General features: G+C 37.8%; 1 protein-coding gene across 4 annotated transcripts in view; it reads right to left on the bottom strand.

Moving 5' to 3' along the window:
• Positions 1-3,093: 3,093 nt before the first annotated feature.
• The window catches only part of WARS1 (tryptophanyl-tRNA synthetase 1), a 35,525-nt gene continuing 10,965 nt past the window's right edge, over positions 3,094-27,653 (bottom strand). For all 4 annotated transcript variants that reach the window (XM_007473575.3, XM_056811268.1, XM_007473576.3 and 1 more), the window contains exons 2-11: positions 25,306-25,504; positions 20,520-20,733; positions 16,562-16,670; positions 14,394-14,513; positions 13,310-13,492; positions 11,464-11,564; positions 8,943-9,055; positions 7,942-8,115; positions 6,065-6,205; positions 3,094-4,009 (exon numbers count right to left, since the gene is read on the bottom strand). In XM_007473575.3, coding sequence (XP_007473637.1) covers positions 3,848-4,009; positions 6,065-6,205; positions 7,942-8,115; positions 8,943-9,055; positions 11,464-11,564; positions 13,310-13,492; positions 14,394-14,513; positions 16,562-16,670; positions 20,520-20,733; positions 25,306-25,419 — 1,431 coding nt within the window. In that variant the 5' untranslated portion in view covers positions 25,420-25,504 and the 3' untranslated portion in view covers positions 3,094-3,847. The remainder of the gene's footprint in view (positions 4,010-6,064; positions 6,206-7,941; positions 8,116-8,942; positions 9,056-11,463; positions 11,565-13,309; positions 13,493-14,393; positions 14,514-16,561; positions 16,671-20,519; positions 20,734-25,305; positions 25,505-27,653) is intronic.

Here is a 27,653-nt window from a genome sequence, read left to right as displayed (position 1 = left end):
GTAGATGGCATTTTCCATCATGGGTCCTTTGGAACTGCCTTGGGTCATTGGGACCAGAGTAGTTTAGCCTTTTAAGGCTGATCAGTTTCAATATTGCTTGTTCCTATGTGGTCTTCTCCTGGTTCTGCTCCAAGTGAGGATCTTCCCCCCCCCCTCCCCTTTTTAAAAAAGAATCTGAGAGATATTAGAATATTTGTAGGGGGGCAGCTGGGTGGCTCAGTGGATTGAGAGCCAGGCCTAGAGATGGGAGGTCCTAGGTTCAAATCTGGCCTCAGACACTTCCCAGCTGTGTGACCCTGGGCAAGTCACTTGATCCCCATTGCCTAGCCCTTACCACTCTTCTGCCTTGGAGCCAATACACAGTATTGACTCCAAGATGGAAGGTAAGGGTTTAAAAAAAAAAAAGAATATTTGTAGGAAGCAGGGAAATGGTCAGTCAACAGGGAGAGACTGAAAGTTAGTGAGAGTGGGGATGATAGAGCTGGCAATGTGCTGGAGAGGATGGCATGCAGTGGGATCAAAGGTGTATCCAGATGGGATCTCCTTGTAAGAAGGACCGTTTCTTAGACTGAGTCAGTGAAATTGGGGAGTGGGGGGAGGATGCTAAATGATGAAAGATGAGGCAGGGAGAAGAGGGAATATAAGGAAATAGCCTTTTTTTTTTCAGTGAAGCATGAGATTAGGTTCTCAGTGAAGAATGTGGCTTAAGATAGAAGAGTGGGAAGCTTGAGAAGGGATGAAAAGGTTTGGAAAGGCCATGAAGAACTCATTGGGGAGGTGTAATAGGGGTGCCTTGCTGCAATGAGGACCAAGTTGAGATTATGCAACAATTTAGTAGGGGACTCAGTTATAGTTGCATCAGTTTCTTCAAATCCATTTACTAGTATATGGAGAGAAGTAAAGGCAGTAAATGGGAGTAAACCAAGGCATGATTGGCAATAGAATAAAGGGGCAAGGGCCTTGAATATAGAGGATGGAGTAGGGTGAAACTGGTTCACCAAAGGAAGTAGGGAGGAGAGCATATTTGGTGCGGGGAGGATGGGTGGAGGAATTGGAGATCCCAATGACGATGAAGAACGTGGTTATTATAGAATGATAAAAGATGTCCTGATTGAAGAATTTCAGAGTTTATGAACTTGGATATATGTAATTATAGGATTTAGAGTTGGTAGAGACCTTTAGCACTACCTAGAATAGGCTCTTCATTTAAAACAAGGAAACTGAGGCTTAGTGAATAAATAACTAATCCAAGGTAAGCAAATGTTTCAAGTAACATTGTTACTTGAACGTTGTTCAATGAACAAATTTATTAATTTAAATTTGGCTTCTCTAGAACATTGATTAATGTTAAAATAACAATGACAAACAAAATAACACACCCAAAAACAGTGGTGAAAAAGCTGCTTCTTTTTTGCCCCTGGCTTGAAAGGGAATGTGGTGTAGTGGTTAGTTCAGGGAGTCAGGAGGCTTGTGTTCAAATCGTGCCTTAATCATTTATTGTGTCCTTGTGGGCAAAGCACTTAACACTTCTTCTACTTCCTCTATAAAATGAAAAGATGAAGATAATATTGTGATGAACATCTTTTGCAACCATAGAGTATTATAGAAATGGGAATTTTTAATTCTCCTAATAAAACTGGTATGTACATTCAGAGAAAGAACTGTGGGAATAGAAACACAGAAGAAAAACATATGATTGATCACATGGTTTGATGGGCACTTGATTGATGATTTTGACTTTAAAAGATCACTCTATTGCAAATATTAATAATATGGAAATAGATTTTGAACAATGATACATGTATAACTCAGTGGAATTGTTTGTCAGCTCCAGGAGGGGGGAGGGAAAGAACATGAACCATGAAAAAATATTCTAAATAAAATTTTAAAAAATTGGTGTGATCCAAGCTCTTAGTATCAGAGCCTGCTATGGCAAAAGGCAGGGTCTTATTTGTAAGTCTCATAGAACTGGATTAGACCAGGTATGGAGGAAAGAGCTGTAGACTTATCCTAGGACCTTGGGTTCAAATTTTAGCTTTAAGACTTCCCAGCTGGACAACGCTAACAATCTAGTGCAGGATTTTGGGGGTGATATCTGTAGTAGCAGAAAAGACAGTCATATTCTTGTAGTAGCCAGTCCTCCAAAGAATCCTAAGCTGCCCTACGCCAGCTGCAGTCTTTTTATATTCAATTAGCATGGGACTAAGAAGAGGCAGAAAAGAATAGTAAAGGTCATATATATAGAGTGGCTTCAGTAGACTTGAACCCCTGACTATAAGTCTAAGTTATTCCAAGCTGCTTCTTTGTCAAACAACTCAGTGACTGGTTTTGCAACCGACGTTGGCTGGTCTGATTCAAAGGACAGTTCAGTCAGCCAGTGACAGTATTAGAAAGGAGGGATGACCTCCTCTTTCCCTTGCATTAAAAAAAAAACAAAAAACAACAACCCCAAGCCCTTATCCAATCTAGAATCAATATCGTGTATTAGTTCCAAAGCAATGGGAGTTAAGTGACTTGCCCAGGGTCACACAGCTAGGAGGTGTCTGAGGCCAGATTTGGATGTAGGATCTCCTGTCTTCTAGGCCTGGCTCTTAATCATTTAGCCACCTAGCTTCTCCTTCTCTCCCACCCCCTACATTTTGATGTGCCATAATCACTCCTCCTGGGGCTCTGCTGGTGCCATATGCTTGCTTGGGTGTCCTGAAATCTTTATATGGGTTGAAAGTTCATCTTAATCACTTTCTTAAGATTCTTTAGTGTTCTTAAATCAAGCAAGGCCCTTCCAAAGGTTGTTGGCAAAGGAGAACATGGGAGGAGGAGTGGTGTTTTCTTCTAGACAGATTAAGCAAACATTCAGTTAGGAAGGACTACCCTACTCTGGAATACTGGATGTAGAAAACCAGAGGCTGATTCAGGTAGCTGATTTCACTCATTATAAAGCTATGTAACATAATTTTCAGATCCATATTATCAACTTGGTTTACTTCAGCACTTTCCAGCTACTTTTATTGTCCTTCAGAATTCAGAAAGTTAAGAGAAATCTTGTCTTGCTCTCCTACTGCTTTCTAAGCCAGTCAAGCACTAAGACAATGATTAAAAAAGGCAAGAGGTGGGTTTATTTTCAGTATCAAAATGAAAATGACAAAACCATTTCATATTTCCTTTGTCATAACTGGAGTTTGAAATTTCTCTGATTCTTTGGTTTAGAAATGCTGGAAAATCATAGTTAAGAAAGCATGAGTATCGTTTTCCTAAGCAGCTTTTTAGCTTAGCAGGAATGGCATTTGATTTTAGCTATACATAAGTTTATGTTTTTGCCCAAAGTGGAAATAAAAGAATAGATTTAGAATTCTGAGGAAGATTGGAAATGGATATTTTTTGTACTTGTACCAAATTTAAGAACACCCATATGTATTGTAGGTATAATATGAGGGTCTGTCCACCTAATAAACTGTGAGAATTTAAGTGGATGATCAACCTTCTTCAAATACTGGATCCAGATTCTTTGATTTATTTTGTAGTAGAAAATCAACTTCTGGAATTCTTTATTTTGCCTATACGCTATTACATGTTATGGACTTTTCCACATTGTTTTTGTCTACATTAAGCTGAGAGACACTAATTCACAGGAAGAAAAACAGTGGTAACATATGGCTTACAGACAAGAAAGTAAGCTGAAATCATCACTTGTCAGGGATGCTGTAGACAGTTCATGAGAGGTCCCTTCCAGCTCTCAGTCAACCATATGATAATTAACAGTTGATAGACAGAGTATAACACCCTAATCAGGTTGATATTTATTGATAGAGTTTTGTGTATATAAACCCAAATGTATATATGATATATGTTACTGAAAGTCATAGGATAGCTTCCTTGGCGTCATAAACTGTTTCACGATTTCTTCTGTAACCTCACTGCGCCGGGCCTGATGATTAGCAATCAAGGGCTGCAGGACTTCAATAAGTGTCTTCTTTAGCTCTCCAGTGAGCATAGCTCCACTTGTGTAATCCTGCCAGAAAGAGAACAAAATCATAATGAAAAATGACTGTGCCCTGAAATTTATATGCCCATTCTGAGAATGGCGGAGAGGGTATTGTTGTCCTGGTATGATTTGGATTAGACAGCTCTCGAGGTTCCCTCTAGCTCTGAGATTTGAGGAGAGACTATAGAAGTCGTCTAATTTACTCCTAACCTGAAGCAAGAATCCCCTTCACAACATGCCTGATAAGTGGTCCTAATCCATGAAATACTGTTCTTCCTTAACAAAAGAGGAGGATACATACAGGAATGGCAATTACCTACACTGTAGGAAAGTAGAAAGGGAGGCACAATCATCTTGTCTCAAGTCACAGCAATGGTTAGCGACAGGTCTGGGACATGAGTTTTTTCTGGTCCACATATACCAATAAAGCCCATGCTATTACTCCTACTAAGTCAGAGTTACATATTGCTTTTTTTCCTCCCACAGCAACTATTTACTCAAATGTTATAGCAAGAACAGTATTTCCCCACTCCAAGAATACAATCCCACAAATATGCCTAGAATCTAATAAGCTGGGAAGAGTGTACTTAACTGTAAGAACAATGAGATGAAGGCATATGTGACAGTGTTTTTAGGTATTTCTATATAAAAATATAGGGAAATTTGCTTTTCATTCAGTAAGTTGCCACAGCCCCTGCAACACTACGATAATAACATGTTTAACATACCTCCTTCTGCTCCACTCTCAATGCCACCACACTAATTCTGGCCTTTGTTCCCTCTCGTCCGGATCATTGTAATAGTTTATAAATGGTGACCCTGCCTTTCCTCTTTTTAGCCCTTTCCAGAGCTGCCACAATTATCCTCCTGGTACACAGCTTTGAATCTATCACCTTCTTTCCCTGAAAAACTCCAGAGGATCTTCATGGCCTAGAGCAGGACATACTAACTCTTCACAATCTGCCTCCCACCTTTTCAGCCTGTCAGTTGATTATTTGTGCACATGCCATATTCCTCCAGGCATCCTGTAAGCTTTCAGAATGCTGCTTATCCTTATCACTTTTCATCTTTGTGTACTAGGTTATTAAGGACATAATAAGATGTTTGGTGAAATGATCTGTAAAGTTATATGGGGATTATAAAAATTGAATTATAGAATTTGGCTTAATGTAAGGAAAAATTTCTAAACAATTAGAAACTGAAAAGGAAATCAAGTTGTTTTAAAATATGGTGATCGATATTTTTTAAGAATATTTGTGAATATCAGATTAATGAGCTCTGATTTTTTTTCTTAAACACTCTTCCCTTCTGGCTTAGAATCAATACTTTGTATTGGTCTCAAGGCAGAAGAGCAGAAAGGGTTAAGTGACCAACCCAGAGTCACACATCTAAAAAGTATCTGATTCCAGATTTGAAAACATGACCTCCCTTCTCTAGATCTACCCCACTATTCACTGAGTCACCTGGCTCCCCCTATTTTTTGAAAATCTTTTTAAAGTTGGTTCACTATTGCCTAATGAGAAAGCTTCAAACCTCCCATCTTGAAATTTAAACCTCTCCCAAATTTGGTGCTACCTTTCCCTACTTTTAGACATCCAAGTATGACTTGCATTCCTCTCTTGCTCCTTTATGTTCTTGTTTATCTTGATCCCTATGGCATAATTTCTCCTTGAATTTCTAAATACCCTGTTAAACTCAGCTTAAAGGCCACCATCTCCAAAAAGGGTTTCCCTGCCAGTGGGTAATGACCGCTCTTCTATGAGGTGTCAGCACATTGCTTTTGTCTCTTACATACTTATCAGGTATTGTAGTTATCTATTTACATGTCCTATTTGTCCAACTGAAAGCTTCATGAGGGCAGGGATAGTGAGTTATCTAAACTTTTGAAACTCTCCCCATAAGATTCAGTACACAATAAATGTTTTAGAAGAATTTGTCAAAAACATAATATTAAACACATTACCAACGATGCGTTTTGTCCATTTATTTGAATTAGTAAGATTGTGTAAATCAAACAGCTTTCTAGCTATGCAGAATGCCCGACAGAATGCAGGCAGCCTTGGATAATGCCCCTAGAATTACCTGTCTTATCTGCTCGAGCTTGTCATCATCTTCTAGAAAGAAGGTGAGGTACATGAAAGACACATCTATGTCACAGTTGCCTCCAAGATGTCTGTGTTCCTCTATGGTATCTTTACCTCCAGAAAATGCATGTTTGTTGACCTATAGAACAAAATTCATGAAAATACAGTTTGGAAAAATGAAAACTTTTAGATAAAAATGCTGAGGTGATGATGCTAGAACATGCTTGTAGCCCCTGCTTCTGGAAGAGGCCGAAGCTGCAGTGGGGCTTATAGCCAACCAGTGACTCTATTAAGATGGGTACCAATGTGCTTTGGCACTTACCTAAGGGGGCACAGACTGGCCTAGGTTGGGAAAATGGAGCAAGCCAAAGAGTCTGGACCAGCTAATACTGGGAACTGGGAACCACTGTGAGTGGTTCCTACACTTCTGACCTCAGTGAGATAGGGATACTCAGTCACAAATCAACATATAAGCCAATACAAAAACAGCAGGTCCTTTGAATGTTCATGGATGCTATTTTAACATTCCAAGGACTCAAGATTTCACTGGTGTAGGGATTTCTCCAAGAAAGATCCTCTGAAGGATGTATTCCTTCAGAGAGTCAATTAGATGCAATAAAGAGCTTACTGAATGTCTATAATCTATAAGGCACTACTAATATAGGCATCATGGACACAAAGACAAAAAACAAACAAATAATTCCTTCCCTCAAGGAGCTTATATTCCAAGAATGGTCTCTGAAAAAATCATTTCCTTTTTTTGGTGATGAATACTTAGTCCAGTTCTTGGATTATAAATACATAGTCTGGAGATAAACTCATTCTCCACGCCCAGTAGTTTTCCAGGTTGGTGGGGTTTGACAGAATAGGGACTTTGTTCAACATCACTTTTGAGTCCCTAGAATCACCTCTTCAGTTCCCTTTGAACTGTGAAAAGTGTATGAACTACTTAGAAAAGGGGTGTTTAAAAAGGGAGCAGGAAAAGAATCTCAAAGATGAGAATATATGTCATACACATATGTATAATCCAATGCATTTTTGGATATGGGTGCTGACATGGCCTAGCAAGATTTCTAGGAATCATATCCAGTGCCCCAAATCAAACGAGAAAAGGAAGTTACAGTAACAAGTTATTCCAGTTGCTGTTGATCCTTTGCTTCTGAAGAGGACCAATGCCATCAAGGGCGATGACTTGACTTTCATGTGAATTGGTTTAAATGAGACAGAGTTGCACAAATTAGCCAGCCTCACTCTTTTCTAGAGTCATCCTATACAGTGGCAGGACAAAAGTCAAGCTGACTGGCAATGACCAGGGATGACACGATGGCCTTGGCTCTTCCATGTCTGACTGATACGGCTGCTTCATGGTTATTTGAGGCTTCTCTGAACCTGGGTTAGCCTGTCTGCCAGGACAGTTTTTGTGTGGTGTGTGGCCACCACTCACACTGCAGTTTCTTAGAGCCACAGGTGAGAGTTGGGGGACGGGTAGAAACCCTAGGCATATGAGCAGTCCTGGAAAGGGCTTGGCAAGTCCCTGCACCAGTCATGCTGGTCCTTTCTGAATTATTACAATGGCGAATATGTAAAGAGCAACAAGTATTCACTGGGGGTAAAGTAAATGCTTCTCAAACACTGTTGCTGCTGTTTAGTTGTGTCCAACTTTCTGTGATCCCACGGATCATCATAAGATACTGGAGTGATTTGCCTTATCCTTCTCCATTGGATTAAGACAGAGGTTAACTGACCTGCCCAAGGTCACACAGCTACTGTCTGAGGCTGGATTTGAATTCAGGTCTCCCTGAGACCCTATGCTCTATCCACTGAGCCACCCAAATTCCTCCTATAGACTGCTTTTAAGCTGAGAAAGATCTTTACCTTATTCTTGATCTGCTTGGCTGTATCAGTGAGGAAGATGGAAGAGTTGGGGTCACTGGCACTCATTTTAGTTTGGGCTCCCTGCAGAGCTGGGAAGAAGGTTGAATGAAGCAAGGCTGGTTTGGGATAGCCAATCCTTGGGGCCACATCTCTTGTCATTCTAAAATAAGGATCCTAAAAAAAGAGAATAAACACCAAGATAATATGAGGCATACAATGACATAACTTATTTTACATAGTACATTAAGAATTACAAAGCATTTCCTGCATAATAACCCTGACAGAAAGAGTGAAAATATCATCCCTACTTTACAGACGAAGACAGTTAGGCTAAGGAAAGTAAAAAGACTCGCCCAAAAGTAAGTCTGGAATGAAGGTCTTCTGAATCCTAGGTCAAAGCACTTCCTACTAGATATGTATCTAGTTTAGAAATTAGAATGTGAGGCCTGGGATTTGAACCCAGGGACCCCAAGATCAAGGCCAGTGTTCTTTCTACTGCAGCAGGCTGCTGATCATTTTCTATTCTTGTATTTCAGCTTCAGATTAAAAACAAACAGTACCCTTTGTTTTTATATCACCTTCATTTTCAAATATATCCCCCCATCTTCCTTTATCCTTTTGAAAAAGAAAAAATAAAAACGAAGTCAACAAAAGGAAACAAAACTTGAATCAAATCTGAGAGTACATGTTATGCTTCACATTCACAGTCCCATCTATGGAAAAGGTCTATTTTTCTCAACTGTTTTTCTGGGTCCAACCTGGTCATTATAATCACATAGCATTCTTTTCTTTGCTTTTTGATTCTTTATGCCATTGTAGCCATTAGATATATTCTTTCTTTGGTTCTACTTATTTCTCTCTGCATTGATTACAGAAGACTTCCCATGCCTAGGCCCAGACTTAATAAATAAACAATAGTTGAGAGGTTCTTCCAATTAAAATCTTGACATTATATCAAAAGTAAAGTTGCTTAAATAAAGTGAGATGCAATGGTTTCTCACCTGGTCTATGGCACATGGAATAAGACACTGAATATCTGTCCTGTCTTTGAAAATTTGTGGAAATGAGTTGCTGAAGGATGGAGCAGCTTGGATAGCAGGAAAACTAATCTTTCCTGTAAGAGGGCAAAAATGGCAAAATAAAAAAAATACATATATTTTTTCAATTCAGGATAACTAGTGTTGCTCTGAACTAACTCTGCTATGAATTTCTAGCCACTGTATCAGGGTATTTAGGCTTCAACAAATCAGTAACCTACAGGCTCTGGCTCACAGAATTCCACAAGATCGTGGTTGGATAAATTCTTCTTGAAGTTGTATTTAAAATAAGAGGCAGACATTTCTTCATTTAAAAATTTTGTAGTTAAAGCACCAGGATAGGATAGTTCTTTTTACTTTAGCTTTGATATACTTTATTTGAAAATTCATTTGATAAGAGTAGCTAAGTTTGTCTTTTATAGTTGATAAATATTGTTGTTACTATGTACAATGTTCTCCTAGTTCCACTCACTTTACAGCACATCAATTCATATAAATCTTCTCAAGTTTTTCTGAGATAATATTCCATCATAATCATAACCACATTTCCTCAGCCATTCCCCAATGGATGAGCATCTTCTTAATTTACAACTCTTTGCCAACACCAAAAGAGCTGACAAATAGATCATTTCCTCTTTTCTGTGATCTCTTTGTGATACAGACCTAGCAGAGGTATTATTGGATCAAGGGGTATGCATAGTTTTATAGACCTTTTGGTCAGTTCTAAATTACTCTCCAGAATGGCTGGACTAGTTCACAATTTCATCAACAGTGCATTAGTGTCCTTATTTTTCCATATTCCCATCAACATTTGTCATTTTCCTTTTCTGTCATGGTAACCAAACTGATAGGTATGAGTTGGTACCTTAGAATTGTCTTTATTGTCATTTCTCTAGTCAACAGTGATTTGTAACATTTTTCCATGATTTTGTTTGCTTCAATTTTTTCTTCTGAAAACTGTTCATATCCTTTGACCATTTATCAACTGGGAGGAAAAGCTATTTCCCCTCCCCCCCCCCTACAAGATGGTTTTCCTCACCAATTGAGATCCTTTTCCTTACTATCCAACCATCATATAATTTTGTTTGACCTGTTCCAAAAATATCACCTAGCCTATCATTCTCCTAGTTGACTAAGGAGGAAATTGAGACCCAGTGGAAAGGAGTCATTTGGCCAAAGTCATAGAGCTAGTTCATGGAAAGGCCAGGACCCAAGGGTCTTACATTTCCTTTCTGTAAACTATGCTTTAATGAAGGGCATTCTTGGTGGAAGCGATACACACTGTTGGTAGAACCAAAATTCAAATTCAAGACCAACTATTCTGTTTGATAAAAGATATTTTAGACTGCTCAGTCAAATGGCCTCAAATTCATTGTAATGAAATCAACAGAAACTAGTTTACATTACTTAAAATACTAAGAAGGAATCTTCTTGGGAAGGAACAGATGTTGAAGTAGATGACTTCTGAGGTCTCTTTCAATTTTAAAATTCTGTGATACTATGATTTTAAAATCTCTGTCCTTCAATGTAGATGGTCAAAGGCATGAGCTGACTAAAGGGGAAATGATTACAAGTGTACTGATGGTTGACATCAGGTATTCCTTCCAAAATCCATGGAAGCTATCTGCTCAACTCATTTACTCAGCTTCAAATGAAGGAGTGGCGGATTGGGTTTATTCTACTGATAAAAATTAAGAGTATAAACGATAGTTTCAGTTTTTATAAAAATGTGGAAATTTTAATGAATAGGAAAACATTGGGCTGAAATGATGATAGGATTCAAAGTATTGAAATTGATTTCTGTGTTTTCTTCTGACTTTACTTGTCTATAATTCTTTGATTCCCCAAGTTTGTTCTATCTATAGGAGCATAATAGTAACTTGCTTTTATAGTTTATAGAGTGTTTTCTAGATACTCTACCTCACTGACCTTATGATAAAGAAGTAGGAACTACACAATAACTCAATTTTTTTTTTTAAAACCCTTACCTTACGTCTTAGAGTCAATACTGTGTACTGGTTCCAAGGCAGAAGAGTGGTAAGGACTAAGCAATGGGGGTCAAGTGACTTGCCCAGGATCACACAGTTGGAAAGTGTTTGAGGCCATATTTGAACCTAGGGCCTCCCATCTCTAGGCCTGACTCTCAATCCACTGAGCCATACAGCTGCCCCCTCAATTTTCTTTTTAATAAAATGGATGAAGCTTCTAGAGAGTCAAACAATACATTCAAAATGAAGTAAAATGTCACATAAGAACAAATGGACCTGACTAAAGGCATTATACCAGCTGTTTATGCTCTAGCATTACTCATCTCTGTGTGTAAGAATTAATGAGATAAGCTGACATTGTAGAAATTTCAGGAAGAACACTATTCCATAAAGTATGCAACAAATACCTTCTTATTTAATTCTCTTTAACTTTATTTACATAATTAGATTATCTTTCTCCTTAAAAAAAAACCCAGAAGAGTTGAATTTGATCTTACCAATGCAATCACTGTCAGTGAAGCCAAAGATGCCTTTTACTTGATTAAAAGTGACATGCTTTTGGATTTTGACCACATTCTTGTAGAAACCTGGACTTGACCTGCAAAGAAAAGCCAGGAAGTAAAATTCTGGTCTTAGGGGGTTACTCCAGATTAGAAATTGCTATCTAGGCAGCATCAACATGCAAATATGAAGTTTGAGGCTTATATAGTGATCATCTGAGACATAGGGATGCCTGATTCTGTCAGATGCAGAGGTCACCTCAACTCAAGTCCTCCTCAGATGCTTTGCCATGGCATGGAGGTGACTCCAGATTCCTGAGATTAATGTCAGCAGAACATGTAAGTGCTGAATTGTTTCTCAGTCTTCATAGATCTACTGTCCATCCGTTTGTAGCACTTAGCATGTGCCAGGCACAGAGCAGACACTCAATAATACAACCTGAATCACAGGAAGGACTATAGATTTAAAACTGGAAAGGTGCTTAGTAATCTAGTCCAACCTGTTCATTAAACAGACAAGGAAATTGAAGTTTCCTCAGGCTCAGAGTGATTAAGTGAATTATTATTGCAAGTATTAAGTAGCAGTGCCAAGATCTGAATCCAGTTCCTTTAACTCCAAACCTAGCACTCTTTCTATTGTTCCATATTCCATCATGGCGTTCTTCTTCTTAGACTCACAGAAAACTGGGTAAATTAAAGAAAAAAATTAATTAAGCTCATATCTCTGATGAATCACTTGGTTCTTAATAGCGATGTGAACCTGGGGAAGGAAGCCTTTTCTCATAGGATGGGGCAGCTGGGTGGCTCAGTGGTTTGGGAGCCAGGCCTGGAGATGGGAAGTCTTAGGTTCAAATTTGATCTCAGACACTTCCCAGCTGTGTGACCCTGGGCAAGTCACTTGACCCCCATTGCCTAGCCCTTACCATTCTTCTGCCTTGGAGCCAATTATACACTATTGACTCCAATGTGGAAGGTAAGGGCTTAAAAAAAAAAGGCAGAAGGAACCTCAAATGTTTCATTTTACATTTTAAAGTTAGTAAGTAAATTGCCAAGCTGATATTCATACCCAGAACCTCAGATTCTAAATCCAAAGCCAATCACTTCTACCTGAAAAAAATCCACTTGAATTCTCAAAATTTCAGATTTAGGATAATAAAGGAGAATAGAGGGAGGAATCAGTATGTAGTTGAAAACTATTCACTTTTCCTTACTAGGTCCTGAAGGCTTTATAGAAAACTTTCTCTTCCCCTCAATTCCCCATGACCATTCTGGATTCCTGGGGTTATGTTTTAAGCAACATACTTATAACAAAACTCCATTCCATTAAAAGTCATTTGGATGTTCTCTAAACTTTGTTATAATGAGACTTAACTATTTGGAAAACAACAACAACAAACCAGCAAAAGGGGGTTGATTTGTTAAGAGAGTTTTAAAGACTGGGAATTTGTAGTCAAATTTAAAAAATAGATGAAAATAGTATAAGTTTTAAATAAGGTGAAGAAGTCATCCAGAAAAAACAGATTGTAGTAACAATAATAGTGAGAGTTCCAGTTTCTAGTATTTACAGAGTACTGTTCCTAGAGATCCCTATGAGGGAGGTCATGCAAATACTATAATCTCTACTGTATGGATAAGGAAACAGGCTCACAGAAGTGGAGGGACTTGTCAAGGGCTAAACCATTCAGCAAAGACCAAATTCAGGTCTTTGGACCACAAGGCTGGGGCAACCTTCTGTATATGTTGCCTAGGCATGTTTTGAGCCTGGGCATATTTGTCCTTGAGTAATCTGTTAGAGACTGTGTAGGTATCAAAAAGACAGGGAAGTTTTTTTTTTTATACGTACCCCATGTATTCCAGGTCAGAAAAGATGAAAGTTTTATTTATGTCAAAACCACAGGCTATGATATCCTTTGCATTTTCTATTGTATAGCCATATGCTTGCTCAAGTGTTAGCTCTTTCCAGAGGTATTTTTCATCATCAGTCATCTGGATAACCAGAGGGACATTGAACACATCTTGCAGCCACCTAAAAAACAGAGACCCCAAATCATTACTATCTTTCTCTCCTAAGTAGTATTTGAACACAGAATCATTTTTGTTGTGTTCAGTCAATCACGTCCAACTCTTCATTGACCTCACGGACTATAACATGCCTGGCCCTTCTATCCTCAACTCTGAAGTCTGCCCAAACTCATGTTCATTGTTTCCATGACCCTATCTGTCCACCTCACCCTTCCCTTTTCCTTTTGCCTTCATTCTTTCCCAATATCAGAGTCTTTTCCAATGAGTTCGATCTTCTTATTACATGGTCAAAGAATATTTAACCTTTAGCATTTGACTTTTCAGTGAATGGTGTGAATAAAAGCATTAAGACCGCTTTACCTACAAATTAGCATGTACTTCCCTTCTGAGCTGTATAATCTTTATCTTAAGAAAGTTCACAAAGACTTTCATTTCTTTAAAACAAGCCTTTGAGAAGCAAAAAAAAAAAAAGGGACCTTGGAAAATGAATGGTGAGTTAACTACCACTACAGATATTAAAGCAGAGATAGGATGACTACTTTGGGGATTTGTTGAGTACATTGGTGCTTCAGGTAAGGCTTAATCTAGATGCCCTATAGGGTTTATTATAATTCACATTCTTTTATTCTGGCTTAGAGTTCATGCGGTGTCATGATTCTTATGTCACTTCCCCCTCTAACATTCTAGGCTTTGTCCAACTATGTGATTTTATGTTTCTAGCACCTAACAATTTGGTTGCCAGGCAAATTGACAAAAATAATAATGTCATATTTGTTTTAAACATTGCTTGAATATTAAAATTATAATAAAGGATAATTATAATTTATACTATTAGATAATAATGATAATAAAAACATAATAGAGATAATAATTTTTTAAAAGATCTGGAAGATGGTGCTACTTACTTTGTGAAAATAAATGGAATAAGATGGCCTACATGCATTGCTTCAGAAGAGGGCCCTCTGCCTGTATAAAGATAGAATGGCTTCTTATTTTCATATGCATCAAGAATATTGCTCATGTCCCTAAGTGAGAAGAGAACAAAGGAAACAGTGTGACTTTCTCAGAAAAAATATCAGACAACAAATTTGCATCTGAAAGTGAAATCAAACAAATAAATGAACATCATGTAGTTTCTAATTAAATGGCTTCCTTTCTAATTGGTTCTTTCAAAAGAATGACTTAAGATATAGTTTTTAATCATCCTAAAAGGTGAAGTAAGTGATAGAATTGACATTTAACGGACATTTTTCTTATGTGGTTCTGAATCAGGCTGACCACTGTCTTCATTTGGAATTCAGTTCAATAAACATTTATTATGCATCTACTGTGTGCTAGGAATTTATAGTTTAGTAGGGGGAAATAACCCATATAAATCACAATATTTTAATGCTTCAAGGATCTAGGATTGTGAGTGTGTGTATTCATTCTATATTGGCTGAAATCTCTCTAATGACTTGGTCATTTTGGAGAGTATTTTTTGCTGGAAAAATTTATCACTTGAGGTAAACTTGGTGATGAGCTTCTCTGTATTTGGCTAGACTTTTCCTTGGATAAGACACAACACCATCTATCATTGGGCCCATAGCCCTAGTCTTTCTGGGAGAACACGTGGGAGCTTGCACTGTGATACCATAGCCATTGAGAACCTAGGGTCATCTCCAAACCATGCATGAAGAGGCACCAGAATAGGTCTTTTGCAAGGGCTAATACTAACACTGTTGGTATTGCTGGTTGGGATTATGAATCAAAGGCATTAGTGAAGTAAGAAGCCTGTAAATCACAGAATGGGGAAAGAAGAAGCTGATGAGGTTCTACTCTAGAGGGCCCCATGATAACTCAGAACCGTATCTATATGGTGGTGGCTTGTCAATTGAAATACTAGGGTAGTAGATATGGAGGGGGTAGGACATCTGGCTAGGCGTCTGGGTAAATAGCAGGTGGCTGGTTTCACAGGGTCAGACAAAATTCACAATCAAGCAAATTTAAAGACTGCAATTGGTACCCGTAAAGTTGAGGAAGGGACAGGAAGGGATGTGGAAAAAGCACTATAAAAGCCCTGAACTTCCTGTCCAAACTCACTTTCTTCTTCAGACTTGACTTTGGAGGAACTCCAGCTTGGATTCTGACATTTGGATTACTTCTGGTAAGACTGCTCTTGGATCTTCTCTTTGGACTACAACATGGGTGAGTGAAAAGGCTGACTCCTTTCCTGGCTTCTGGAGAGGCCCTCATTTTGGGGAGGCCACATGGTTATTAAACACTGGGCTCTCTGGCTAAACAGTTCGCTCTCCAGGAAGGCTAATTAGCCCTGAGTTGAGCCAGGCATGGGAGAAACATTAGGGTGATAAGCTAGACCACTTATTCTACACTCTTTTACATTTCTCTACTTGACTCTTTCTATTTTGTAAATAAAGTGGCTAAATAAAAAGTCATTTATTGGTGACCACATTCTCTTATATTTAGTCCAATCAGAAATTTTAATTCCTTTGGGGAAAAGGCCTAAACAAGCTCCTCTCTCCAAGTTTCTGTAAATGCAGGCCTTTTGGTCTCTTTGGTAAAGAGGCTGGGGCTAAAGATCACTGACATCTCAGTTATTTTTCAGTGTATGGGTCTCTAGTGATTCTGTTACAATTTTTAAAAAGTTGCAACATATTGATCATTACTGGTAAGAATATAGAATTGAGAAATAATATTGTCACTCAAACTTAAATCCTGGCTTAATAAGATTTTTGAAAACACAACACTATTTCTATAGAAAATTCCCTCCTTACATAGGAATTTGGGAATTTTTAGGTGGAGTTCTACTGATTCAACCCAATAACATACTGGCCGAGAGGTAATAATTAGTACCACCCAAGTCACTATAACTGAAATGCTGTTTCTCTTTTTCTCCATACTTTTTACTTTAAGTATTTTATCTAACTCATAGAATAGGGCAAAAAGCATACAAGGATTCGGTATTATATGGGAAATACTAACTTTGGGCAATGACACAGATATTTTATGTAATTGTACTTCTATAGGAGAAAACAGGAAGGATGAAGAGGAGCATGGGAACATAAAATCTCACCTGTGAGAGAAAAAGATACCCCTACGCAGAAAATGATGAGCTTTTTGTCCTATGACTCTCTCGATTCGATCTATCAGTGGCTTATCAATCTTGCTGCTTCCGAACCGAACTGGAAAAAAAAAAGGCAGAAAAATTCATCCTGTTTAACTGGCACTGTGCCTAGAAATCAAATCAAGTCAATTATGTGAAAAATACTGTTGACAGAAATATTAAAAATAATGCTATCACAAACTTCAAGAAACTGGCAATTTTTTGTTGTTGCTAAGTAGCAGCAAACTACCTGAATGAGTTATTACAGTTTGAATATGAATGTTGTTTATGTAAGCATATAGGAAAGGCATGTGAAGCCATTTGTCTTTGCATTTAATCTATATACTTTCCTTACTTTTGTTTCTACAACTGAAAGAAATATTGTTTTACACATTAAAACTAATTTCTTAAAATAAGCACTTGACCATTAAGAAGAAATTATTAGCAGTTATGAAAGAAAGAATAGCCTTCAGAGTAACAATATTTCAGATTCATTCAACAAATGTTTATTGAATTCTCATGTTACAAGGCACTGTCTAAGAACTGTGAATCTAATGATGAAAAACCCCACAATGCCGGAGGGTTTTTAGTATGGAAAGATTAAAGGTTGACCTAGACATTATATTGGATTTACAACACTAACTCATTCATGAAAACTCCTCTTTCTCCAAATAGGCTTAGCGAAGAGTAAAAGGTATAATAATCAATAATTTTTCCTCTATCCCTCTAATTCTGCACTGTCTCAGAGAAAGCCTGGATTCCCTATGGTTTGTTTTTTTGTTAGTTTGACATTTCCTAGTCAGTATTTGAGAGGCCTACCTAACTCTGGATAGTTTTCATTCATCTATTTTGCTGGTTGAACTTTAGTTTCCTTTGGTATATTGTCTTGCTGTTCTTTAGATGGTTTTAGAAGGAAGCAGGTTTAACAGGTCTCTTTCTTATTATCACATTGTTGTCCCATAACTTTACATGTTCAATTTGGAAATTTGCCATCAATAACTATAAGAAGGGGGCTGGAGTCAAGATGGCATCTTACTAGCAGCAAAAGCTGAAACCATTCTATCATTCCATACTAATCTTTAAAAAATGTTTCAAAAAGAGAGGAATCCAAATCCAACAGCAAGATGGAGTGAGGGGGCTCTCCTGCTGAACACAACTTGAAAGATAGGCAGAGAGAGTTTTTTCCCCACAGGATAAGGGGGAACTGGAAGCAAAACTATACACAGAGGAGTGCTGGCTGACCAGCCATGCTAGTTTCTGCAACTGGATGTAGGCTAACTTTGGGAATCCGGGATGGGGGATGCATCAGCAAAAAAGTGCCTCAGAACTAGCCCTTTAAATCTTAGGCCCTGGCACCAGCCTGCAGAGAGGTTCAGAAATACCTCAGGCTGGGCCATTTCAAGCCTCTAGGGCTGCTGCATTAAAGGCTTAGCCCCAAGGCAAATTAGCTCATACTGCCTAATCCTGCAAACCAGCAGAAGAGAGACAGGGTTGACAAACAGCTTGAGGAGTTAACCAGTCTATAAGCCCCCCCCCCCCAAAAAAAAAGGTCTGGAAAATGAGAAAACACTTAACACTTCTAGAAGGAAAAACACTTAAAATTTCTACAAGGAAAAAGAGTAAAGGGCAGAACCAACAGAGAATGGTGAGATTCAAGAAACTATAAGCAAAACTTTACAAAACAAATGAACCAGGAATTGATCTCATGCTCTGGAAGAACTTAAAAAGGAATTTAAAAATCAAATAAGACAGATTGAAGAAAAATGGGAAAAAGAAGGGAAATGCAAAAAGAAAATAGCTTAAAACTGGAAAAAGAAACACAAAAATCCAATGAAGTTTTAAAAGGTCTTAAAAAATAGAACTAACCTACTAGGAAAATAACTATAAGAAGACTGCCTGTTGGTGGCTTATACAATCTTTCTCTACCTGGCAAGAGTGTCTTAGCAAATGACCTGGATCTTACTGATAAGAATACTGCTTAGAGATCAAATAGTAAAACAAAATAATATTGACTAAAATATGAAATCTACCTGCAAAATCTATCTAGAACATAGTCTAATTTTCTTCTTGCAGAAACTTTTTTTTTAAAGGATTATCTTTTGCTGGTTGACCATAGTCATGATCAAGTATGTTACTATAGATGAGTGCATCCTCTTACTTGTGGTTTAGTTAAAGTTTTGAGAATGACATCAAAGAAAATGTTACTGATTTTTTATAATTAAAAACTGTCCTGAGCTCTTGGGTCCCCCATCATAATAGTTGTAAACAACAGCAAATAGTTTATAGAACAAGTAGCATTATCCTCAGTCTTATAGATGAGAAAACTGGGGCTTAGAGAAGAATGGCCTATCTAAGGTAAAGATTATCAGTTGACCCTGGGCAAACTCTTTGAATGGAATTGAAATATTCTTTTCTGACTGTTCTCCAGGCTATTCGAGGAATTCTATAAAGTGGTTACAATCATGTCTGTGGAATTGAACTCCCTTTCCCTCCCCCATTCCCTCCAGTCTACTGCAGGCCTCATTTCTACAGGATAAGAGATGCAGAGAGATTAGACAATGTACCACGCTGCTTCTAAGAATGAAGAAAAAGATTAAACCATTGGCATGGTACACTAAAAAGAATTATCCTCTGTCCAAACTCAGAAATGCTCAAGTGAATTCATAGAACATCCAGATTGCCTATTGCTGATGGTTATGTGCTTGACTCCTCTCAATACTTCAAGGACATAAACTTTGTCGGAATGGGTGGGTCCTCTTCCAGAGAATGATCGAATACCAAAGCCCCTCCACAACTGGGCAGAAGTTTTGGTAAACTGCTTTAGCTAAAAACAAAAAATATCCAGTACTCAACCTTGAGCTGATAAGAACAAAGAGCAGGATGTTTCTAGCTAGCCTGGTCCCTGAAGCTTCTGGGTTGAATAATACTCGTGGAGGCTGTATTCCATTGGCATGGAACACTGAGGTAGTGGGAAAGAAGGCTTGACTTAGATTCTTGAGTTCAGACCTGGACTTTGACAATTACTAGCTGTGTGACAGTAGATTCAACCTCTCTGATCCTCAAATTTTCTCTTAGGGAAGTTGGTGGCTCAAGGGACAGAATGCTAAGCTCAGGAAGATCTTTGTTCAAATCTGGCTTTAGACACTTATTTTTGCTGTGTGTTCCTGGGCAAATCACTTAACTTCTGTTTTGCTCAATTTCCTGAATTATAAAATGTTCACCTACTTCCTAGGGTTGTTGGATCAAATAACATATTAATAAAAAGCACTTAGCATGGTGCTTGGCATATCTTAGGCCCTACTTATAAATGTTTATTTCCTTCCACCATAAAATGAGGATAATACTTATACTAACTACCTTATAAGGCTGTTGTGAGGAAAATGCTTTGTAAATAAGTCTTAAAGTACTATGGAAAGGTGATATGTTGTTATTTTAATCTTTGAAAATCCAGTCCCATATCAAGACCCAGCTGAGCTAAAAGGGGTGGTAACTTAACACTGAATAACAAAAAAGGCAGTTTTCCTCATTTCCTCAGAATTACCAGAATTTGACAATTATTCATGAGGAATTTAATTTAAAAACAAACAAACCAACCCCATCAGGGTAGCTGAGTAGATTGAGAGCTAGGCCCAGAGACTGGAGGCTCTGGGTTCAAATCTGACCTCAGACACTCCCCAGGTATGTGACCCTGGGCAAGTCATTTAACCCCTATTGCCTAGCCCTTACTACCCTTCTGCCTTGGAACCAATACCCAAAATTGATTCTAAGATGGAAGGGAAGGGTTTAAAAACATCAACAATAAGAAACACAAAAACCCCACCAAAATAAAAAACATTTACACTCTGGAAATAGGTAAACACTCTTCTAAAAGAAAGGATGAGAGGGGCAGGAGGTAGGGTGGGGTCAGAGGAAGCTGAATGAAGGATACCTATGAGTTTGTCATAGTCGATGCCTTTGGCACTGCTGGTCTGTACAGTCCAAGGATCTACAAAATCCTCTCCGCCTTCAGTGGTCCCAGGTTCCCCGCTGTTGTCAGGTCTGGAGTTTGTGGGAGGGGAATCGGCACTATATTCCTGCCCTGTCACTTCTTTGTAGTTTATTTTTAGTGACAATAATTGTTTTACAGCAGAGTCAATTTCATCCTGGAAAAAAAGGAAATAAAAAAATGTAATTATGAATGTTTATATAAAAGAAAGTCTCTTTTACCAGGTGTGTAAATCAAGTGAGTAAAGAACCAAGTCTTCAACATCTTTTTATCTCCCTAGAACCTAGAATAGAAATGAACACTTAATAATGTTTTCTGAATAGCAGTTATATTTTTTATAACCCTATATCCCATTATTAGCTGTTCCTAGAACCTGATCTATGCATTCCTGCCTGTTTTTGCTTAAGTCCTTGACCAGAAAGGCCAGACATTTCATCTTTGATTATGGAAATCCCCCATTCTTTTTAAACCTCTACCTTGCTTCTTAGAATCAATATTGTATATTGGTTCCAAGATAGAAGAGTGGTAAGGGCTGGGCAATGGTGGTTAAGTGACTTGCTCAGGGTCACCCAGCTAGGAAGTATCCAAGGCCAAATTTGAACCCAGGACCTTCCATCTCAGTCCATTGAGTCATCTAGCTACATTTCCCCACCCCCCAATTCATCCTTTAAAATCTAACTCAAATGCTACTTTCTCCAGAAAGCCTGCCTATATAATAATAATAAAAATATCTGGCATTTATATAATACTTTAAGATTTGCAAAGCATTTTATCTCATTGCCCTCATAACAACCCTAAGAGGTAGATAGATGCTATTATGACCACCATTTTATAAGAGGCCAGAGAAGAGTTGAGTGAGTTGCCCAGGGTCACACAGATATCATGTATCTGAGGCCAACTATCCATAGTTGATAAAATTTTCCTCTTTGGACCATAGTACTTTGCTTAGATATCTCTTATGGACTAACATTAATATTTTGTCTAATAGTTATTTGTGCATGTGCCTTATCCCTCTGTACTGTGAGCATCCTAAAGGTAAGACCTGGATTTTATCAGTATTTTGTGACTGTATTAAGGGCTCTAGTGGTTGCTGTTTAGGAGTGTTTGACTTTTCTTGACACCATGGAATTGTACTTGGGGTTTTCTTGGCAAAGATACTGGAATGGCTTACCATTTCCTTTTTCACTGTGTTCCCATTTTACATATGAGGAACTGAGGCAAATAATAACTTGTCAAGGACACACAGCTAATAAGTGTCTGAGACCCAATTCCAAACCAAATCTTCCTGCTTTCAGGCCTGGTGCTCTATTCATTGTATTACCTAGCTACCTTAGTAGAAGGTGCTAAATGAATAGCTGAATTGGATTCAAGTCCAACTGAATAGGTAATAGTGAGGAATGGGAATATCTTTGGAAGTCCAACAAATCAGGGGAAACAATCAGTAACTGTGGAATCAACATGGGCATTGAAATGGGAATGATCTCCGAAGACTATGAATCCTAGAACTGTATTTGTTTTACAAAGGCAAGTTAAAAGCTAAGCTGCAATATATACTTTATCCTTTATATATATTTTTATACCGACTATCATCACTGAGCCAAAAGAAGCAGACTTTAGGATGTTCAGGGCAGTACTAATGATTTGCAGACATCTAAAAAGCTACTGACTATTAAAGAAGCTTACAATCAATCTCCTTAATAGGATCTCAGTCTGTGTTGGAAATAACTATCAGTATGAATTGTAATTTGTTTGCTTCTTCTGCTCCAAATGTGTCAGGTTTTCTTGACTATTTCATCTGAACTACTGTTGATGCAACGGAGTACCTCTGTTAATTTTGAGGAAAAAATGGGGGAGGGGGTGTGTGAGGGGTAAGGGAAAGAAAATTATCCGTTGTATCTGTTGCTATAAAAATATTACTGTGCTCTATTAAGATTATGACCCAAGTGTCTAATCTTCTCTGTTACTGATCTGATTTTCAATTGGAATTGTTATTGTTTGTGTATCTCTTTATCTGTTAGGCAGACTTATTGTGGAGATCAACTTTCATTCTGTGATTTTTGAGTCTACATTTTATCTCCTCTGGTGTTTGCGCTGGTCAAACTGACTCATGGCTTCCAGAACCTGTCTTGATCTTGCCTTTGCTTATTCTTTTAAAAAAGAACCCTTACTTTATGTCTCAGTTACAATTCTAAGACAGAAGGTCTAGGGCTAGGCAAAGTGGGTTAAGTGACTTGCCCAGGATCATAGAGCTAGGAAGTGTCTAAGGTCACATCTGAACCCAAGTCCTCCTGACTTCAGGCCCAGTGCTCTATCCATAGAGCCACAGTAGCTGCTCTCCTTTCCTTATTCTTGTTTCTATTCATTCTCCCATTCCCATCTCCATTTGCTGAATTCTGACTTGAAAGACACATCTGTTGAATATCAGACTTTTCCTGGTCCCTGAAATGGGGAGCAACCTTCTTTCCTCTGACTTCTCAGAGAACTTTGCATCTCTCAAATGCAAGAAATGTATTATTTTTTATGACAGTGATTTATGATTGTCTTATATAATTCTAGGAGGCTGTGAGATCCTTGTACTTAAACTTGGTATGACACCTGGTACCTAAAAAATTGTTCTACAAATAGTGTTTAATAAAAAATGTGTTGAATTAGAAAATTTGTGGACGATGATTTGAATACAATGGACCACAAACAGATCTGAGAGAAAGTAAAAAGATGCTTATGCTACCATAGCATTTCCTGATTCATGGGGCAACTGAGTTAAAAATATTATAAATGTACAGTGAGAAGACTGACATGCATGATAGTTAATACAGCTGGGATTCAAGTTCTTGTTCAACTCATGGATAACTATCCAACTTGTCTTCTGGGCGGATGCTGACATTTTGGGGTGTGTGTGTGTGCGTGCACGTGCGCATGCATGTGCACATGCATACACATGGAATGTATTAACAATGATCTTGCAAAAAGTCACTGCTCCAAACAAAGTAAGAGGACAAAATATGACCATATAACTGTGGATATGTAGTAATTTCTTCTATAACAGCTACCAGAAATTAGTAACATAACACATACTATTTAAATTCATTAAAGGTACAAAAATTTCAAGTCCTTATGTTCTGAACAAAGATCAGTTCCAAGTTAATGATAGGTACTCAAATTTAGAGAAATTAAATGTACTCATGTAGACTCTGGTAATCAATTATAGTTTTTTCCCCCTAGGAAATCACATTATTGTCTTTGGAAGCCCCTTCTACAATGAGATAGAGGTCACATTTATTAGTCAGCCTCTAAAGTTGCACTTAAAATAATTGGTCTTGAGAGATTAGTTCACAAATTATAAAAAGAAAAATACACATAACTTAGTTTCTACCAAAAAGAAATCTTCCTGTTCAAATATATAATGTGCTTTTTAAATTTTGGACTATTTTTAGAGGAATGTAAGGATACAGAATTTTTGAATGTAGGAACTTGAGACCATAAGAGATCATTTATCCGAACCTTCACCCGAACTAAGGGCCATTTAAATATTTCTTAAATTGCACCTTTTCTAGTTAGATAGATACCTATTCTAATAGGTTGGTTAAATTTAGTTATTCCATCCAAATGATATTGTTCTAAATAATGATTTTTGTTTTCAAAGGCTAAAATGGAACATGATTAGTTCATCAATCTTCAAAGTTCCTGAAATAAACATCATAAGTCACCTCAGTTATCTGTGGGCAGATTATTGATTCTAAGGTGGAAGGTAAGGGTTAAAAAAAAAAGATTGCTTCCCTGTATTTGTATAATTAAGTATACATATATAATAATAATGAGCTACATAAAGTTATCATATACTCCACTGCAAAGCATTCAACATCATCTGCAGATATTAAAGCCATCAAATAATTATATTTACAGACATTTATATACCAAGAACATTTATTAAATTTGATTGTGTTTCATTTGTGGGACAGGGTAGCAAAACAGTCAAAAACAGCACTGCAAAGACACCCAAATATTTTTTCAAAACAAAAATGTTCAATTCTGCACATATTTGTGTTTTTCAAAGTTGTGCCTCTATTTTATTTTAGTCTGGATTTCACAGTTGTGGGGAACTCTTGATTTAGAAATTGCCCCCAGCAATAAGCATCAACAACTTAAACTTATCCCCCCAACCCCTTACTTTCTTTGTATCACTTCTAAGACAGAAGAGCAGCAAGGGCTAGGTAACTGGGATTAAGTGATTTGCCCAGGATCATACAACTAGAAAGTGTCTGAGGCCAAATTTGAATCCCAGTCCTCTTGATTTAGGGTTGGTGCTCAATCCACTGTGCTTTCTAGTTGCTCCTACTTAAAAATATTAATGAGCAAGAGGCCTGAGATGCAGAGAAGTTAAGTGAGTCGCCCAAAGTAACACAGCTTGTAGTTGTCAGAGGGAAGACTGGAATCTAGGTCTGCTTGCCTCCTAGGCTAGCTCTCAACACATCTTGGTACCTCTCTTTATTTTTATTTTCAGTGGTTAGAATTTAGCAGAGCCTTTCCACCAGCCATTGGCAAGGAGCCTTGGTTTAGAAATTTAGAAACAAAACCACAGCCTCTTTTTACATATTAAGTAATATTCATATTTCAGACAGTTAATTGTAGGGAAGCAAATCATTCCAAACTCATACAGCAACCTATTTCAATCACTGGAACAACTAGAAAGAAATGAATTGATTCTAGAAAGGCAAAAATTTCAAAGTACCTTTGGTGCCTTTTCTGCTTTTAATGATCGGACAATTTCTCCTTGTGCTGTTATGCTTTTGAACAGCTCCATTGGAGTGGAAGGAGATGGTTCACCATTTAGAACATCGGCCATTTTCCACAGCTTAGATCTGGGAATTTAAAGTGCTTCAGGATAACAATTGATTGTACTCAGAAGTTCAGTAGAACAAAATAGAGGCCTAAAAAAAAGAGAGAGAAGACATCAAAACTATTATTCATTTGTTGTTGGCTTAATAATTGCATTTCAAATTTTTGGCCTACATATATATCAAAGAAGCACATTGACACACAAAATATTTAAAATTAGAAGAAGTCTCAAATCTAATCCAACCCCTTTATCTTGACATTCCTTGCCTTCCAACTCAGATGATACTTCTTCCATAAAACCTCTCTAATATCCTCAACCCACAAAGAATCTCTCCCTTCTCCAATTTCTCAGTTATCTGTCTAACTGGATCTCTCTTTTTCTCTTACCTCATATTTGCCTTTTTTTTTACCACAGTTATATTTACTGCTAAATTTTTCCTTTATTAGATTATGACCTTGAGATCAAGGTTTATGTTATATTGATCACTGTATCTCCACCATCTAGTATATATTACTTAGCACATATGTGTGGAATTGAATTTTTTAACATCAAAGGGCTATCAAGATTAATGGCTATAGGGGGCAGATGGGTCTTCAGTAGATTGAGAGTCAGGCCTAGAGATGGTAGGTCCTAGGTTCAAATCTGGCCTCAGACACTTCCCAGCTGTGTGATCCTGGGCAAGTCACTTAATCCCTATCGCCTAGCCCTTACTGCCCTTCTGCCTTGGATCCAATACATAGTATTGATTCCAAGATGGAAGGTAAGGGTTTAAAAAAAGAAAAAAAAAAGATTAATAGCTATATAGGATTTGGGTATGCAGTATATTGCATATCTCATGTTAAAGCATAATTTCTTAATAGAAATATATGCTACAATTTCATGAAAACACATATTTGTAAATCAGTTTGCTGACAAGGCCCAAGTTCAGAGGAATTAGAGCTGAAAGAAATTTTGCAAATCATCTTCTTTTAAAAGATGAGGTAGGGGGCAGCTGGGTGACTCAGTGGATTGAGAGCCAGGCCTAGAGACGGGAGGTCCTAGGTTCAAATCTGGCCTCAGACACTTCCCAGCTGTGTGACCCTGGGCAAGTCACTTGACCCCCATTGCCTAGCCCTTACCACTCTTCTGCCTTGGAGCCAATACACAGTATTGACTCCAAGACGAAAGGTAAGGGTTTAAAAAAAAATAAAGATGAGGTAATGGAGGCCTGGAGAGGTGAACTGGCCTTTCCCCACATCACTCCAGTGGGAAGCAGCAGAACAGAAGAAAATTTAGCAAAGCAAAAATAACTTATAAAATTACCATTTTGGTTGTGAATCTTTTGATTCAAAACTTCCTGCTTTTGAAATTCAGTACAATGGCTTACTCATTAGTCATAACTATGCTGAAGCTAAAGGAAACTTTGTGTAAGTAATTTTCTTCAATGAATGGTCAAAGATCCATAATGAAGTGATGCACAGGTTTATGGTCACACACAATCATGGGAAATGTGGAATTCCAACCTTTCCTTTTGAAGTGTACAACTGAGGCCACAAGGTGGCATTGTGGATAGACTGGAAGTCAAGAAAATTTGAGTTTGAACCCAGCCTCCCCCTTTTACTAGCAGTATAACCTTGAGCAAGTCACTTCAACTATGAAATCAGGATAAAAATAATGCCAACTTTAAAGGGTTGTTGAAAAGATCAAGTGAGATAATACAGGTAAACCTTAAAGCTAGTAAATATACTAGCTATGAGAAAAGCAATCATGACTTCTGCCTACATTTATTCTGCAGTAGGCATATTGATAAAAAACATGATGCCTGCCTTCAAGGAATTTAAAATATAACAGGGAAGATAAGATGTCTACAGAGAAGTAAACTATACAACATGGATTATGCTACAAAGTCACAAAGGAGAAATCTGGATCAAGTGCTCAAAGCCAAAGGTGTCAAACAGATGGTCCTGTGCAGCTCACAAGGTTCCCGAGTACCACGGAACCAGAATAAAATGAAACTGGGAAATATTTATATCCTTCCTATGTTAGTAAGTAGCATAAACATGCAAATGGGATGCTGGGTAAGAGAGTCCCGGGGAGCAAATTCTATCCAGAGAACAGAAATTGTGTTTTATTTGCTGATTTTTCTCTTGGGTATCTCTTGTGGAATTTAGATTTGAAAGAGATTATCATTATATATATTTTAACCCCCTACTTGAAAAAGCAGAAATCATTATTACCATTCTATGACTGATAGAGACCCT

Source organism: Monodelphis domestica, chromosome 1 (assembly GCF_027887165.1).
Source record: "Monodelphis domestica isolate mMonDom1 chromosome 1, mMonDom1.pri, whole genome shotgun sequence".
In the NCBI taxonomy this organism is placed as follows: Eukaryota; Metazoa; Chordata; class Mammalia; order Didelphimorphia; family Didelphidae; genus Monodelphis; species Monodelphis domestica.
Note: the sequence above shows the minus strand (reverse complement) of the source record. Positions and strands in the feature narration are given on the sequence as shown.